A 16164-nucleotide genomic window follows, 5' to 3' on the forward strand; every position below is an offset into this window, starting at 1 on the left:
TCAATTTGGAGGTAACTGTCCTCTTTACAATTTTGAGACTTTTAATCCAAGAGTAAGGCAAATCCTCTCTTCATTTACAAGTCCTTCAACTTCTTGATATACTTTTGTGGTTTTCAGTGTAGGGCTCTTTCACATGATTCTGGGGATTTGAGTTTTTTGGGTTTTTTAAACAAAATTCTAACACAAATGGCATCCTTTCTTTTAAATTTTTAAAGTTAAAATTAAAAAGTTTTATCTCTCCTGTTGCTGGTACATAGAACACAATTTTTAAAACTTTCTTCTTGAAACAATTACAGATTTACAGGAAGTTTCAAAGAAAGATGGAGGGAGGTTCTGTGCACCCTTCACCCTGTCTTCCCCGATGACACTGTCCTACATGATGGTAGCCTCCACACTGGGACACTGACTTTGATGCAATCCATGGAACTTAGATTCTACCAGTTATACATGCATTCACCTATGTGCGTGCACCTGTGTGTGTGTGCGTGCACATGCATATGCAGATACCCTTGTAGCTCTATGCTATTTTGTTAGCTGTGTAGCTTCGTGGACCACCACCATCAAGATATGGAACGTTTCCATCACAACCCCCCATTCCCTAGCATCTGGTGACCACTAATCTGTTCTCCATCTCTATATAATTTTGTTATTTCAGGGATGTTACTTAAGCAGAATTACATTGTATGTAATCTTCTGAGATGGACTCTCTTCACTCAACATAATTCTCTCCAGGGGTCCAGGCTGTTGCCTGTATCAACAGTCCATTGGTTTTTCTAGCCGAGCAGTGTTCCATGGTATGGATGTACCACACTTTGTTTAGCTGTTCACCTTTGAAGAACAGGTGGGTGGTTCTCAGTTTTTAGCTGCTAGGAATGAAGCTGCTATGAACATTCATTCGAGTTTCTCTGTGAACCTAAATTTTCATTTCTCTGGGGTTAATGTTTAAGACTGTAATTGCTAGGCTGTATTACAGTTCATTTTTAGTTTTACACCTTTTCCAATTTGGAAACTGCTCTTTAGCAGAGCGGCTGTACTTTCTCACATTCTTACTAGCAGTGTATGCGTGAACTAGCTTCTCTTCATCTTCTCCACCAGTTGGTGTTATCACTATGTTTTTCATTTGGCCTTTCTGGTAAGTGTGAAGTGGTATCTCATTGTGGATTTAATTTACATTTTTCTAATGGCTGATCACGTTGAACATCTTTTCACGTGCTTATTGGCTATGTGTATAACCTCTTCAATGAAATGTCTGTTCATGTCTTTTGCCCACTTTTTAATTGGATTACTTCTTACTGTTCAGTTCTGAGATTTCTTTATGTGTTCTAGATGCGAGTGCCTGGTCACACCTGTGGTTTGCAGGTGTCCACCTCCACCCCCATCCCCACAGTTGCTTTTTCATCCTCTAAGGGTTTCTCACAGAGCAAAACTTTTAAAAAATTTTGATGAGGTCCAATTTACCATTTTTTCCTTTTTTGTATTATGCACTTGGTGTCAAGCCGAAGAATTCTTTCCCTAGTCCCAGGACAGTGATGTCCGGTATTTAATTTAAGGTTATTTTGTTTCCTACTGGGATCGCTCTCCCTTTTTCGCTAGGGCATCAGTAAAAGTTGTTAAACACAGAACTTTGTCTTGGGAAGTGAGATGAAGGATGTGTGTTTGCTTGGGGTGAAGCAGGAAAGACAACCGGAGTGCTGGAGGGAAGATGCAAATGGTGTGGACAGTGACACAAGGCCAGAGAGTCTGACAGGGAGGTGTCCCCACCCTAACCCCCCCGGACTTCTCAGACGCGCTGGCAAGGACACGGAGCTTCTCAGACACATCAGAATGTAGAGCCAAGCCTTGGGTGATAAGCGGTGATTCCACAGGGCTGGATGACTTAGGGCTACCTGGTCACGCCTGCTCATCCAGCTGTATTTGAGGTGCACCTGTGATGTGTTAGGAGCTTTGCTTGGGGCTGGGGGCACAGTGGTGTAGGATCTGGAAGTGGCCCATGCTGCCGGACAATGCAGGGTGCAGAACACTATTCTCTCGATGTGGCTCATTGACATCAGAATTAGCTGGAAGCTTGTTAAACACATTTTAGGGCCCATCCCAGATCTTCTAAATCAGACCCTCTGGCACTGGGGACTAGGAATCTGTATTCTGGACAAGCAGGGATTCTCTTGTTAGAGAAACAGCCATTGAAAGGACCTTCGTTTTTACAACTCCATGATCATTCTGAAAAGTTGAAAACCAAATGAAATTTAAACAAAAGAAAAGTTAGGGTGTTAAAAACAATAAGCCCGCGGAGGAGAGTGAGGATCTTAAAGTCTTTTCAAACGGCAGCCTGGTAGGTAAGAAATCTCACATTAAAGTCACCTTCTAACCTGAAAGGAACTGAGGCCCCCGGTCATTGGATCATTGAGGTTTTAACAGGGGAATGAGGACAGCTTTTGTTTGCATGTTACTCAAGGTGTTGACAACACCAGGCCCGCCAAGGGGTATGAGACCTCTTAGACCTGGAGTCATGAGCCAGGCGGGGAGATGGGCCCTGGGGAGGCGGAGGATGCGCGGACCTCAGCCAGGCCGGCCCTGCTGGACAAGCGCCGTGGGTCGGGAAGGTCAGTCTACGGTCCTCCTTCAGAGCCTCTCGGACGCCCGCGCTCGTGCTGGGTCGCTCTCACGCCGGCCCTCCTTTCACCCCCCGCCCCTAGCCCCAGGCCGCCTTCCTAGCCTCGGGTGGTTTGTGAGCTATGGAGACACTTTCAAGGAGGTGGTTTTGAAGTCCGCACCTGCCGGTCTAGGGAGTTTGGGAGGGTGGGGAGCGTCCTGGACGCGGGATGTGCTGCCGCAGTAACTACGAGGTCTGGGGCGGCCTCGGCTCCCCGCACTGCGCGTCCTCAAAACCGGGCAGTGGGCAGGCCTCCCCTTGGAGCCCGGGCGGCGGGAGACCCTCCCCTTGGAGCCCTGGCGGCGGGCGGGCACTACAAGCTCCAGAGGACGCGGACGCCAAGGGAGACCCGAGGTTAATCAGCCCCGGCTGCGCTCTGCGCGCCTGCGTCCGCCGTCCGGAAGTTCCCGACAGGCGCGGCGCGGGCATCCCGGCAGTGACGTCACTGCGGCGCGCCGGTCGCGGGAGGGGCCCTGTCGCGACTGCGTCCCCTCGGGTCCTTGAGCCGGTGCTGACAGCGGAGCCATGGCCTTGAGGCTGCTGAGACTGGTCCCCGTGTCCGCGACCTCTCGGGGCCTCGCGGCGGTCGTCCAGCGCGTGGTGAGGCGGCGGCGGGCGGAGGCCGCGGGTGGGACCTGGCTTGTCCTCCTGGCGCCGCCCCTTCCTCACCTCCCCGGGCCTCCCAGCGTCATTCTCGGGGGGGATCCTACTGTCTCCTGGAGAGTTTGGTCCTGAGTCGCGAGGGTAGGCCTCGGAAGGGCCGCCGCGAGCTTCTCCAGGTCGTTTTCTCTCAGCTCCGAGCAGAACGTGGGGCCCGGAGGGGAATAGGCGGCCTGGCCGCCCTCCTCGGGGAGGCCAGGTTGCAGATATTATTACCCAGTGCGATTGTGCGATAGACGAATGAGCTGGTGTGGGCGAGCCCCGAGAGCCTGGGGGCGCTCATGCATTCATTAATTCATGTGGCAGCGCTGTCAAGGGCCAGGTAAGGGGCGATGTGACGTTGAGACAGTGGAATGACGTCGTACGCGGATTCAACAAGACAAGCAAATGAACTGTGGCTGGAAACCTTAGGAAAACTATTTTATGACAGAGACTGTACATAGCTCCTTTGGATACTAGTGGCTGGAGCAACGTTGGTGTCGAACTGTAAAGGGACTTGACCTCTGTGCTCAGGATTTTGATGAGCAAAGGATTTTGAACAGAACAGTACAGTAACCTTATTAAAAAGTCATATAAATGTTTGCAGGAGATAACTCGGGCTGCAAAATAGAAGAAAGAGAGAAAGAATGAAAGAGGGAAAGGTGATTGTCTGTAACACCCAGCGTACTTCCCTGCATTAGTGACAGTGAGGGCCCCAGAGTAGAGGGGGCTGCCGGGCACACACTAGATGGACCCACCTGTAAAACTGTGTTCACCTCTGGACGCTGCTCCCTACAGGGGATGTAGATGGCCTTCAGTAGGTCCAGAGAAAAATGAATAAGATGAAAAGGGTATACAGCTTGATACTTGGAATAATTGAGGGAATTGGAAATGTGTCGTGAAAGATCACTTATTCCCTGTGATTCCAGAGAGCAGAAGAATGGGACTGAGGATGGGAAATAATAGAAAAACTGTCATAACCGTAAAAAAGCACTTTCTAAAGATTTGAAGTCGGGGAAGAGTTGATTGCTTTATTCACATATCACTGTGCACCTGCTGTGTGCCACATCCGAGGTATATTCAAGTTGGGGACACAGATGGGAGACAGTTTGCACATGGCTCAGAGGTAACCTGGAGGAGAGAGTGATTAATTTCTTGGGTGCAAGGTACCAATATGATTAACACCCCGTCACTTATCTCATCTGCTACTCTTCCCGCACCCAGTCCACTTGGCACCAGCTACACTGGCCTTGCTGACATTGCCTCAGGGCGTGGGCACTTACTGTTCCCCCTGCCCGAGAGGGAGACCCTCTTCCAGGTAGCCACGTGGCCAGTTCCCTCACTGCCGTCCAGTCTCGGTTCAAATGTCACTCTTTCTGCGAGGGTTCCGTGACCACCCGTTTTAACGTACATCCCATCCGTAAACCGTCCTCCCCCTCACAGCACTTACTTAATATGCCGTATAATTACTTCTTTTGTTATCCTGTGGAATTTTTTGGCTCACTGCTCTATCCCCATCGTCTAGAAAAAAGACTACATAGTATGGGAATCTAATGAACAGTTGCCGAATGAATAAATGAATGAGTGAATGACACACAGTTGCAACTGAGTAAATTGGGTATTCGCAGTTGTTGGGGTTTGAGAGTTTTGGAATATGTAGAGAACGTCCTGCCGTTTACTCTCCTGGTCTCCTGTCGATGGACCTTTGGTTGGTTCCAGTTGTTGTTGTTGTTGCAGGTGTTACTCTGTGAGCGTTTTGATATGTACCATTCCTCCTGTTTGCTTCTCTTGGTTGCGGTGGCTTCTCAGATTCTCCTTGTTTCTGTTGACCTTGGCAGTTCTGAGCAGTACTGTGTGGGTAGTTTGTCCCTCAGTGGGACCCGTCTGATATTTCTCGTGACTTGACTGGGGCTGTGTGTTCTTAGGAGGAAGAGCACAGAGGCAAAGTGCTGTTCTCGTCACATAATATGAAAGGTACACTGTGAGCATGACTTGTCACTGAGGACCTTCGTCACCTGGCTGAGGTGGCGGTAGTGTCTCTGCTGTGAAGCTACCCTTGCTTCCCCCTTTGCATCGTGTCCTCTTTGGAGGGGAGTCACTGCGTGCACACAGGGAGTGGGGGGTTAGGCTCCCTTCCTCGAAGGCAGAGCAGCCACATAAATTGTTTGGAATTCTTCTTTATGGGAGGCTTGTCTCTTCTCCGCATTTATTTTTTATACCAGTATGGACTTGTGTATGTTTATTTTAAATTTGGGGGTGCAGTTCAGTACAGCTCTCCTTTGTTGCTCAGACCGTTCCAGCTGAGGCCATTGGGAGCTCTTTCAGGGGGCTCCTGTATCCCTGTAACCTGCCCTTCACGGTGTGTGTTGAGCACTTCCTTACTACCTGGCCTGGCAAGCTGGCAGTCGTAGAATGAGCCATTTCTCTGAGGAGCGCTTGTTCCTTTTACTGGAGAATGGCGTTAGAAACCAAGACCTAGGTACTCCGTGTGACTGATCTTGGAGCTTTGTTGCTTCTAGGTCCTCTCAGCAGACAGAGCAAGGGCGTGTACTGTACTAACCTGTGTACATGCCCACATCTATAAGTACTTCTCTGTGTCCACTAAACGAGTTCACGCTGTGTCTGTAGCTCCAATGTGGTACTGCATGGGTCATTCCAGCTCCTCCCCTTGCTGATCCGTGGGTTTTTTTGTTTTTCAGGGATAGGGGTTGTTTGAGTTTCAGTGTGGAGAGTAGATTGGGACACTGGAGACAGGAGACAGAGCAGGCATTTGCGTTGCAGACGAGAGACGTGAGGATGTCGCAGAATCGGTGCACTGGGGGCGGGGAGGGGCCGCTGGCCCGAGAGACTTCAGATTAGGATCAGTAGGGTTTTGTGAGTGATTATGGAGTTGGAGGAAGGAGGAGGGTATCAAAGGTGACTCGTGGCTTTGCTCTGTTCTGCTAGGTGGATGGTGGATAGGGAGCTTGTGAGGGGAGCAGATTGGGGCTTGGGGTGCGGATGCTGAATTTCAGTTTTAGGTCTGTTAGCTTTCAGGTACTTTCAGGACGTCTAGGACATCAGGAGCTGTTTAAAGGCATGAGATAACCCGTTCCAGAGCTCAGGACGGGAGCCTGCACTAGAGAAATGTTCCTTATCCCCTTCCGCCCTGTCCCCCCTCCCCCTCCTTCCTGCCTTTCTGTCATCCGTCCGTCCATCCATCCATCCAATTTTTATTGAACGTGGTAAGCGTGTCCTGTTCCAGGCCCTGAGGATTTAGCAGTGATCAAAGCAGGCAATCGCTGTCTTTATGAACTTACGTTGGGGGTGGGGCTGAGAGGCAGTAATTCAACAAATAGGTTATACAGAGGTCGGTGTTTTGTCACCAGGGGTCTTCTTGGCATTTATATTTACCTAATAGCTGCTGGTGCCCGCGGTGACCAGAATGCTCACGTGCTGTTGTCTGCTGTGTGTTTTTCAGGGAGGAATTCACACAAGTGTCCAGTGCAAGCTGCAGTACGGCCCGCTGGCGTACCTGCTTGGTGAAAGAACGACCAAAAAGCTGACGGGAAAGAGCAAAGTGATAACTGTGGACGGCAACATATGTTCGGGGAAAGGCAGGCTTGCAAAAGAAATAGCAGAGAAGCTAGGTATGAACTTGTGTCCTGCAGAGTGACACGACTTTCTCAGATATACAGTTACTTATCTGAGTTGGATTTTGCTTTAATATTGAGCAGGTAGAACTGCGCCTGAGGTAGGTATTTTACGCTTTTGAAATATTTACTGAAAAAGCTGTTTTTAGTCTTTCAGATTTGGAAAATTTTAGAAGTCCATGCTGGTTGTCAGTTTGAATTGGGATTTTATCTTGACCATGTAAGCAGAGCACTTTCACAGGAGCAGTCTCATTTGAACTGCGTAACAGCCCGTGGAACAGGGCTGACAATCTCCTCTCACTTACGGACGGGCAACCCCAGTAAGAAGCTGGGTCACAGGCTGCTTTGTGTAGGGCCAGGCGTCCAGCCCGTTTCCCGACTCTGGAGCCGGTGTCGTCCCCGTGCCTTTCTCTAGTGTTTGACAAGCCGAAGCCCAGTTGCATGCAGCGGGCACCCACGCTCAGGCTCTCCTCAGGAGGAGTTCATACGACGGTGCAGTGGGAAATGCTGCCATGCAGCCCTGGACCTTCATGCTGCCCTTGCACATGTGCTTCAGACATGTCGTCTTCCGTGTCTCGTGTGCTCCCTTTCACGCACCAAGAACACAGGTGTCAGGGTAACTTTCCCCAGGTCTTCGCCGACCGGCCTCAGCAATGGTGTTCAGATGCGTCTCCGCCGCTTGCTGGTGGGATGCGCCGTGCCCATAGCATGTTTTGTCCGGTTGTTTCTCTCCTCAGGCCTGAAGCACTTTCCCGAGGCAGGGATCCATTATGCAGCCAGCACCACTGGGGATGGGAAACCCCTGGACATACAGCTCAGCAGCAACTGCAGTTTGGAGAAGTTTTACGATGACCCGAAAAGTAATGACGGCAACAGCTACCGCCTGCAGTCCTGGTTGTACGCCAGTCGCCTCCTGCAGTATGCGGACGCCTTGGAGCACCTGCTGAGCACAGGTGCAGTATCTGTGGTTGGGTAGCTGTCGGGCGTGTCCTGCACTTGAACCCTTTTCTGAAATGTAGTCGTTTTAGATTGCTGCTCATTAGAGCTTTTTTGAAAGGGTATTTGATGAGGCAAGCTCTGGCTTTCCAATAAGATCATGGATTCTCTGAGATCCATGGTGGTGGGCGTGGGGCGGACGCCCGGGGGGTCTTACTGAGCATCTGGGATGGGGGCAGGGTTGCAGTGGACAGGGACGGGGTGGGGGGGGCACGGGGCAGGACCTATGGTTCCAAAACGAAATCCCTTTCTCTAGTAGCCGGATGCTTTCATCAGGGCTGAAAGAATGAAACAGAACATTGTATCGCCAAAACCAAAAACGTATTGTAGTTTTGAAAATGATTTCCCACTTAGAAGGGCAAGTATGTTCTTTTGAAAATATTTGGTTTGGAAATGGAATTGTAAATAATTTTTTCCCTTTCTAAAATGAAAGGGCTAGTTTTCGTTGCTTTAATTACTACCTGAGTTTTGATGTTTGTCTCCATGTTTTTACACAGGGCAGGGTGTGGTGCTGGAGCGCTCCGTCTACAGTGACTTTGTCTTTGTGGAGGCGATGTACCGACAGGGCTTCATCCGGAAGCAGTGTGAGTCCCGCCGGCAGGCTGGCCTTCCTGGGCGCATGGGGTAACTTGGTAAAGGCCCTGCTACACTCACCCTGCAGTTAGTATGCGTTTTGTGAACATCCATTAAATAGATGAATAATGCCATTCCACAGGAAAAACCAATTCCTTCCACCCTCTCTCCCTCCTAAATTCGTCTCTCCCTGTGAAAGCACAGTGGTGTACTGGATCCTGAACGCACAGCTTACGCCGAGTCTCCACACAGCCTCCCAGGAAACTTCCCTGGCTCTCCAGCCACCTTGTGGCACAGCCACGTGGCTCTGTGGCCCGTGGCTAGCTTCACTGAGCGGTCCTGTTCCCGTGCCTCCCTCCCTCCTCTTTGCTGGCCCCCGTGACTGCAGCATTCTTGTCCTTTCCTTCTCTCCTGCACGTGCGGGGCTAGTGCTTTTAGGGACACTAGCACTGGGGTGGGGGATTGTTGAAAGTCTGGCAAGTGGCCAGTGACAAGAATAAAGGCTCCTGGCTAAAGTAGCCTGGCCGTGAGGAGTGAGGGAACCCGTCCGGTTGGGGCCGGGGTGTCTGGAGCTAGGCGTGTGCTGGACAGGGCTGTGGAAAGGCCGTGTTCTCGTTCAGCCTGTGGGCATTTTCACCGTGAGCTTGGTCGCCTGGATCCAGCAGGTGGCTAGATCTGGAGCGCAGAGTACGAGCGGTGGGTTCCTGAATGGGGAGACCGAAGCCAGCCAAGGCTGAGCGGTGAGGGGGCCGCCCTTGGTCTGCGGGCCCGTCCTGCTGTCTGCGCAGTCCTGGTGCCTGTGCGGAGGGCAGCCAGAGCCCGTGCTGCTGAGCCCGGCACTGAGTCACACAGACACTCCGACAGCCTCGAGGCCAGCCAGCCAGCCTCTCTGGGGTGCGCGCTGTGTGCCGGGCTCTGCCTTAGGTGAGACAAGGCCCGCGCCATCCTGGGGGGAGGGGTGGGAAGGCAGCCTAGGTGCGTAGTTGCAGCGAGCGCACTTGCTGGCTGCGCAGCGTGGTCCCCGGGTGCAGAGGAAGCGTGTCGAGAGTGTCTGACCCTCGGGAGACGGGGTGTTGTGGGCAGCGTCCCTGAGGAGTGAGGCTGGCTGAGCCGTTGGTGGTGCCGCTACAGGGGCTTTGAGGGCAGCAGGCGCTGGTGCGGCTTGGAGGGGGCCGGGTGCTGGCGGAGGGGCGGGCAGGGCCGCGCTAGCAGGACGGGCACCTTGGCCGGGACGCTTAGGTTCCTCCTGAAAGTACTGAGGAGCCCCTGAGGGGTTTTAGGTGCGGGAGGCATATGGTTAGATTTGAATTTGTTTATCTGAAGGATGGTTCGGGGAAGGCAGGTCAAGGAAAAGGAGAGCCTTGGGCGCAAGTCGGGGTTGGAGGGGGCCCCGCAGGAGGGAGGCCCGTGGCGGGCAGCGGAGCAGCCTGCTGGGCTGGGCGGACCTGGACACGGGCGCGCTCTTGGCCAGCCCGGCTGCTCAGCTCTGTGGGAGAGGAAGAGTGGACCCAGCTGGGCCGATGGGGCCAGCAGCGAGGAGGACCCGGAGGGGCAGCAGGCTGGGAAGGTGCTGCACCCTCCGTGTGGCTGGGCACACTTCAGGTCTGGCCTTTAGAAAGCTCTTAGGCCGGGCCTAAAATCCCGGTGTTGGTATAAGTTGCCTGATTTCTCTGGCCTGACTCTTTTGGTCTGTAGAGATGAGAAGCCCTGCCCTGCAGGGTGGCTGTGAGTGCTGCGGTCGCCGTGTGCCAGCCTCACGTGTGTGCAGCTGGCGGCAACGGCCGTGACTGTTACATGGTTCGCAGGTCGACACGTGGCTCTGGGAACCCGCGTGTACCTTTGGCCTTTTATTTGAAGAGAAGTGTGCATCTGAGGGCTGTCCGTGGACCATCGGCTGACAGATGGTGCCTCTCTTGTGCCAGGTGTGGACCACTACAACGAGGTGAAGAAGGTCACCATTTGCGAGTACCTGCCCCCTCACGTGGTCATCTACGTCGACGTGCCCGTATCCGAGATTCAGAGCCGGATCCAGAAGAAGGGAAACGTAACTCAGCCTTTAAGTCCAAGACCACTGTCTCTTTATGTGTCCTCGTTACGTTTGACATAGATCAGCGCTTCACACCGATACTTATAGTGGGATACTGTGAATTCCTGATGGCCCCCACGGGGACAGGGGCACGCACATGGGTCCCCCTGGGGGAGCGGGCACTTGCGCGATGGGCGACTGAAGGAGGCCCCGGCCGCTCACTGCTCTCCTCCAGTGCTCTCCGTCCCTGGTACCATCCTGCCACTGTCCCCTGACCCTGGGTCGCCTGAGCCACTCTGAGGATGGGTGCATCTCCTGACAGGACTTCCCTTTCTGTTTTTCTAATGGGCTTTTCATGCCCTGTTGTTTCCTACAAGTTGAAAATAATTTCTAATACCCTTTCAGTTTACCGCTCCCATATGTTGGGCCTGTCTTCCTCTTTTTCCTACTCAGTGACCCTAAAACAGTAGAGCAGTGATCTCCACACGCGTTCATTAACTCTTAGGAGCGTCGAGACAGGCAGGTGCCTAGAAACCCTGCGATTTGAAGTTGGCTCTGCAGGTGTGATGCAGGATGCAGGTCAACAAGGCCCGTCTTTGCCCTTTTGACTAGTTCTTATTTGGAAAGATCCCTCCTACCTGGAGTATTTTTTCCTGGGAGGAAATGCTCTTTTTGACATTGTGATGAAAAGGTAGGCTTGCCTGTATATCTGTCATCCCAGGGCCCATCCTTAGCGCTGGGAGTCTCGTGGGTGCTCCGTGAGTGCCTCTGATGGCAGGTCCTCGCCAGGGTGGCAGAGACGCTCTGGGTGTCTTTGCTGCAACTGAAAGAGGCTGTGGGTCCCCCTCCTCGCTCATTTGGTGGTGAACACACGTGACACCCGTGGCTCCCTGTTGGTTACCAGTCTGCACCTGTGTGAGAGTTTCCTCCTAAGTGTGATGTGTAAGGTAGACTTTGGAGAATATTCCATCAGGTGGCGGAAGGAGGGAACTGCAAGTCAGAAGTATTTAATTATCATTCAGTGGAATAATTTTGAACACTTTTGCTTATTAGAGTGACGTTTATTGAGAAATACGAAGATATATATTTAGAATTCTCTAGATAACTTGATATCTGGGTAGCAATATTTTAGAAACCATCTTGAGGAACAACTTAGAGCTATGAACACTTTTATTTTTCCAGTATTCCATGAATACTGTCACCGGCTAAAATTACCACTGTGTCTAAGTAAAGGAGGCATTTCATCAAAGAAACATTATGTCATTAATAGATGTGTGTTCTTATATTCTAGCGGGGAGACTAATAGTAAACAAGGAAATAAGTAAGAAGTACGGGAGATAAAGGCAAATGCCATGAAGAAAATCAAACAGGGCGACAGATAACTTAGCCTTTAGCGTTGCTAAACCGTGAGAGGTTTTCAGTATGGAAACTTGCCACTCATAATTGGAGCTTTATGTTTCTGAAATTGGCAAACGTTGTATGAAGGGGAAGTGGAGATGGAAAAAGCGGGAGAGGTGGGGGTGAGTGGTAGAAAAGCGGGGTGGGCCACGGGGGCGGGTTCTGCGGCTCGGGGGGGAAGTGGGCCAGTGCCCCTCCCAGTCCCCTCGTGTGGCGTGTTGTCTTGCATCGCCTGCACTCGGGCACGGCCCAGAACGGGAGGCGGGGCTGTAACTATAAAGGGGGTTCTTCCTGATCCTGTTCTAAGTCCACCTCTTAGAGTCTGTGGAAGAAAGGTCATGCCATACGTTCACCTGGGCAGGCTTCCGTGCTCTCTGCGGTGCAATGAGAACTGTTCTAACTGGTACCGAAGCCCCTCCCATCACCCCACAGTTCCTAGAGCACCCAGCGTGACTCGTTCTAGGAAAGCTGTTCGTTGATTGTCTCACATTTTCCATAAGCACGGGAAAAAGGAAAGTCCAGACGTATCACACTTCTCTGCTTCTTTTTAGCCACATGAGATGAAGATCACCTCCGCCTACCTTCAGGGCATCGAGAATGCCTATAAGAGGACCTTCCTTCCCGAGATGAGGTGAGCCCAGGGCACAGTGGATTGATGTATTTATTTAATTTTATTTAATTTTATTTTTCTAGATGTTTTTGATGTGCACCGTTTTTAAAGTCTTTATTAAATTTGTTACAGTATTGCTTCTGTTTTATGGCCTCAAGGCATGTGGGACCTTAGCTCCCTGACCAGGAGTCAGACCTGCACCCCCTGCATTGGTAGAGGAGGTCTTAACCACTGGGCCACCAGGGAAGTCGCAAGGATTTATCCGCCAGAACTCCATAGGTGCAGTTCCTTAGGCCCCACCAGCCCAGGGGCGCGCTCTTGTTGATTTCAGTGGATGTCGTCTGGGGAGTTTTAATGTGACGTTCATAAGCAACAGTGACAGCAGATATATCAGTTTGAGTTAGTAGGTTTGGGGTTGACTTTTGTTTTTTGATTTGCTTATTTTGCCAAGACATTTTTTTGTTGTGTTTTAAGAATATTTTGATGCTAGAAGTGAGCTGAAGCTGTATTCTGTGACAGGTTTTAGGGTTAGAGAACTCATGTGTTCACTCCAGGTGGCAACTGAATGGTCATGTTTATTACCTGGAAGCCTTGCCCGAAGGTGCTCAGTGAGTCCACACAGAATTTGTGAAAGGTCAGCAACGTCTGTACATACCTTTGAAAGATGTTCTTAAGTGGGGTCTGGGTTAAATGAAAACACCACCAGACCTTTCTCCATTTGGTTTCTTCTCTCCCTCCCTCTTTCTTTATTGAAAGCACCGAGGGATTCGTGGTTTCATCCATTCTCTCTAGATGGTCATTCTGTGGTCTGCGTGTGTGTCATGTGTAAGGGGTCATCTCCTACTGTCACTCAAGTCCAAGTAAAATTAGGATGTTTGAATAATGCTGTTACTGAAGGTCTCTAGTAGTATTTCTCAGACTTTTAGAAAACGTAAGCCTCTCTTGATACCTTAAAGTATTATGCTCTTGTTTAAAATTTCAAAGTAACTGTAAAATTGTGAATAAAAACAAAGTAATGTCTAGCAGTTTTGGAAGAAAAGTTCGATTTTAAATTGGAATGTAATTTTTTTAGCTGTGAGCATTGAGGCTTATAGTATCTCTGCTTGCTTGTGATAAGCTTTTCTCTCATAGGCGGTAGAAGCAACAGGGCGGACTGTAGGTCGTACTGCTCTATTTTCAAGGCCAGAAGTGCAGGAAAAAAGTCAGTTTTGTAAATCTTGTCCAGGGGAATGTATAGAGCTATGAGAATAAACAGAGATGGTTGACCCTAGGATTTCAGTTCCAAAGGTTCCTCTTGGAGATCTTCTGGCTACAAAATCACCACCGACAAGGCTGCCCGGCAGGTTCTCCAATAGGCCGTTCAGCTGTAACATCAGGAAAGTAAAGGCTAGATTGAACTTGCAGATGGGGTGGGATTTTTCCTGTACCTGGCAGTTATTTTCCAGAACTTACCCTCAGGGCTTCCTGATCATGAAGTGTTTAGCAGTGATTCTAAGTATCCGTTGCTCCACTTGGCGCTCCGCCCTTGAGCCGCGTTGGGAGTCAGCTCGTGGCCTCTCCAAGGTTCAGCGCTCCCGAGGGGCCGCTTTCCGTTGTGCTGGAGACCAGACAGCCTCCTCCTCCGCTGGTGAACCCAGCCCAGCACGTTGCCCTCTGGTGACTGGTGAATCCCAGCGTGGAGTGGATGGTTCTTCACATCCTCACCGGTCAGGGCAGACGGTCAGACGTTCAGTTCTGTTGTCACATCCCTGCCTCGGTGGTTGGGCGCGGGCCTTGTGGGTCGCCGCACGATTTGGAAGCCGTGGCTCGCTGGTGATGGACTGGTAGTTCCTAAGGATGGGTTTTTACTGGCTCTTGGTCTCTGCTGGACGGTGGTGCCGCACGCTGGGTCACCCCGCGGGGTCAGTCTGGGAGCTTGGTGGTGTCACCGTAACGGCGCAGGTGTTGTGCCTTCCAGATGATTCCCGGGCTTGAAACAGCAGCTTTCTCTGCACCTCATTCTGAGGAACCTTGCGGGCGGGGTGAGCTTCCTGTGTTGTGGTGTGCGGGGCCCTCGTCGGGAGGTGCCCCTGAGGACGTGCGGTGCGCCGGCCGTGTACAGCGGGGCCTTTGCGGCCTCTGCTGGTTCCTCGTGCCAGGGCCGCTCGCTCTCCTAGAGTCAGGTCGCACTTGGAGGGAGAGGCTTCTCCGGCGTCCTCGCAGGTTGGGCTGGGTCTGGATGTTTTTAAGTGCCACGGGCTCAGTTAGTTCAGAGTCGCTCAGGAGTGTTAGACCTACTGTGCGTTGTGAAATGGACCTCTGTTTCTGCCGCGCGGACTTCCCAGATTCCCGGGTTGGTTCCTTTCTCTCTTGGTCCCCAGCCTCAGCCACCTGAAAGGGGAAGGTGCAGCCAAGGTCTGGCTCTGCCTGTGGAGCCGAACCTGTTGGGGCACGGAGTCGGGCTTCCCCTCCAGGAGGCTGCGCTGCTGTCCTTCTGTTTCCGTCTCTCTCCTTGCAGACTCACCACCAGTCGGGCCCCTCAGGCCCGAACGCTGGCTTCTACTTTGATAAGCAGTGAGCAAACCAGAAGAAATAAAAAAGAGGGTTTTTTGTTGATGTTTGTTTGCTCTTCACGCGACATGTAGCGCGGCACTGTGACTACAGAATCTGTTTAAGATGATGCATGTATTCACCTGAAAGGAGGAAACTCCACTCTGTTTATGATGGTGTCACAGGCCGTCCTGTGCGCTGCTGCCCGACACTGCACAGGGGCCGGGCTTCCCGCCTGGAGCCGCTTTGCAGGAAGGTTGGGTGGAGCCCTGCTTCCAGTAGTTTGTATTGGAGGAGCTGTATGTGGGCATATGCGTGGGGGGCCGTGTGTTCTTGGAGTAGTGACCCTGGTGTAGATGTGGCTCCCGTCAGTAGGGGGCACTCTGGTGTAAAGACGCCTGAATGAGAAGATGCGGAGCGGTGTTCATGGGAGTGTGGTCCAGCCTTGCCCTTCTGCTGTACCCTCCTGGAAGCGGGGCGGGGGGGCGGAGTCAAACACTCCTGCAGAGACAGGCTCTCCAGTGGGCCTCTCTGAAGCGTCCCTCGGGTTGGTCTGGAGGTGGTGGCGGAGGCAAGGGCACACTGACTAGGAGGCGGGTTTCAGTCTTCGCCTGGCTGGGCAGCCAGGTCTCCGCACAGCAGTAGATGTGGTGAGGAAATGGGTAGACGTGCAGGAAGCTCCCTCCACTGTCCCCCTTTTTGGGACCCAGCGTGACTTTTCAGTGTACAGACTGAGGACCTGGACTAAGGGAACCGAGTTGCTGCTGTCCTGTTGCATAGTTTGGTTGAAACAGGTTATTTTGAGGGTTTCATTTGTCTCCGAAATTCCAGCAGCTCAAGTAACGTGCCCCTCCCATCCCCCCTCTGGCTCCGCGACACCCACCCTCCAAACACCACTTAGCTGCTCTCTGTGCGTCCGTCCCACTCAGGCCCCGGGCTCCCCTGTACCTTCCTGTAGCGAGTGCTGCAGCTGGAGATGGTTTGCGTGGCAGCAGAGATGACTCGTGTCCCTGCTCCCTGTAGACGCTGGCCTCACGCCCATGCAGCGGGAACGGTCCATTCAGAGGGGAAGTCAGGAAACAGACCTGCAGCTGTCACCGTCCAGCCTCGA

General features: G+C 51.9%; 1 protein-coding gene across 1 annotated transcript in view; it reads left to right on the forward strand.

The window, feature by feature from the left end:
- Window positions 1-3096: 3096 nt before the first annotated feature.
- Window positions 3097-16164, forward strand: part of NDUFA10 (NADH:ubiquinone oxidoreductase subunit A10) — a 49150-nt gene continuing 36082 nt past the window's right edge. Inside the window, exons 1-6 of the mRNA XM_082658176.1 lie at window positions 3097-3250; window positions 6750-6918; window positions 7659-7874; window positions 8415-8501; window positions 10413-10534; window positions 12466-12545. Coding sequence (XP_082514302.1) covers window positions 3176-3250; window positions 6750-6918; window positions 7659-7874; window positions 8415-8501; window positions 10413-10534; window positions 12466-12545 — 749 coding nt within the window. The 5' untranslated portion in view covers window positions 3097-3175. The remainder of the gene's footprint in view (window positions 3251-6749; window positions 6919-7658; window positions 7875-8414; window positions 8502-10412; window positions 10535-12465; window positions 12546-16164) is intronic.

Source organism: Grampus griseus, assembly GCF_964374135.1.
Source record: "Grampus griseus genome assembly, chromosome: 7".
Lineage (NCBI taxonomy): Eukaryota > Metazoa > Chordata > Mammalia > Artiodactyla > Delphinidae > Grampus > Grampus griseus.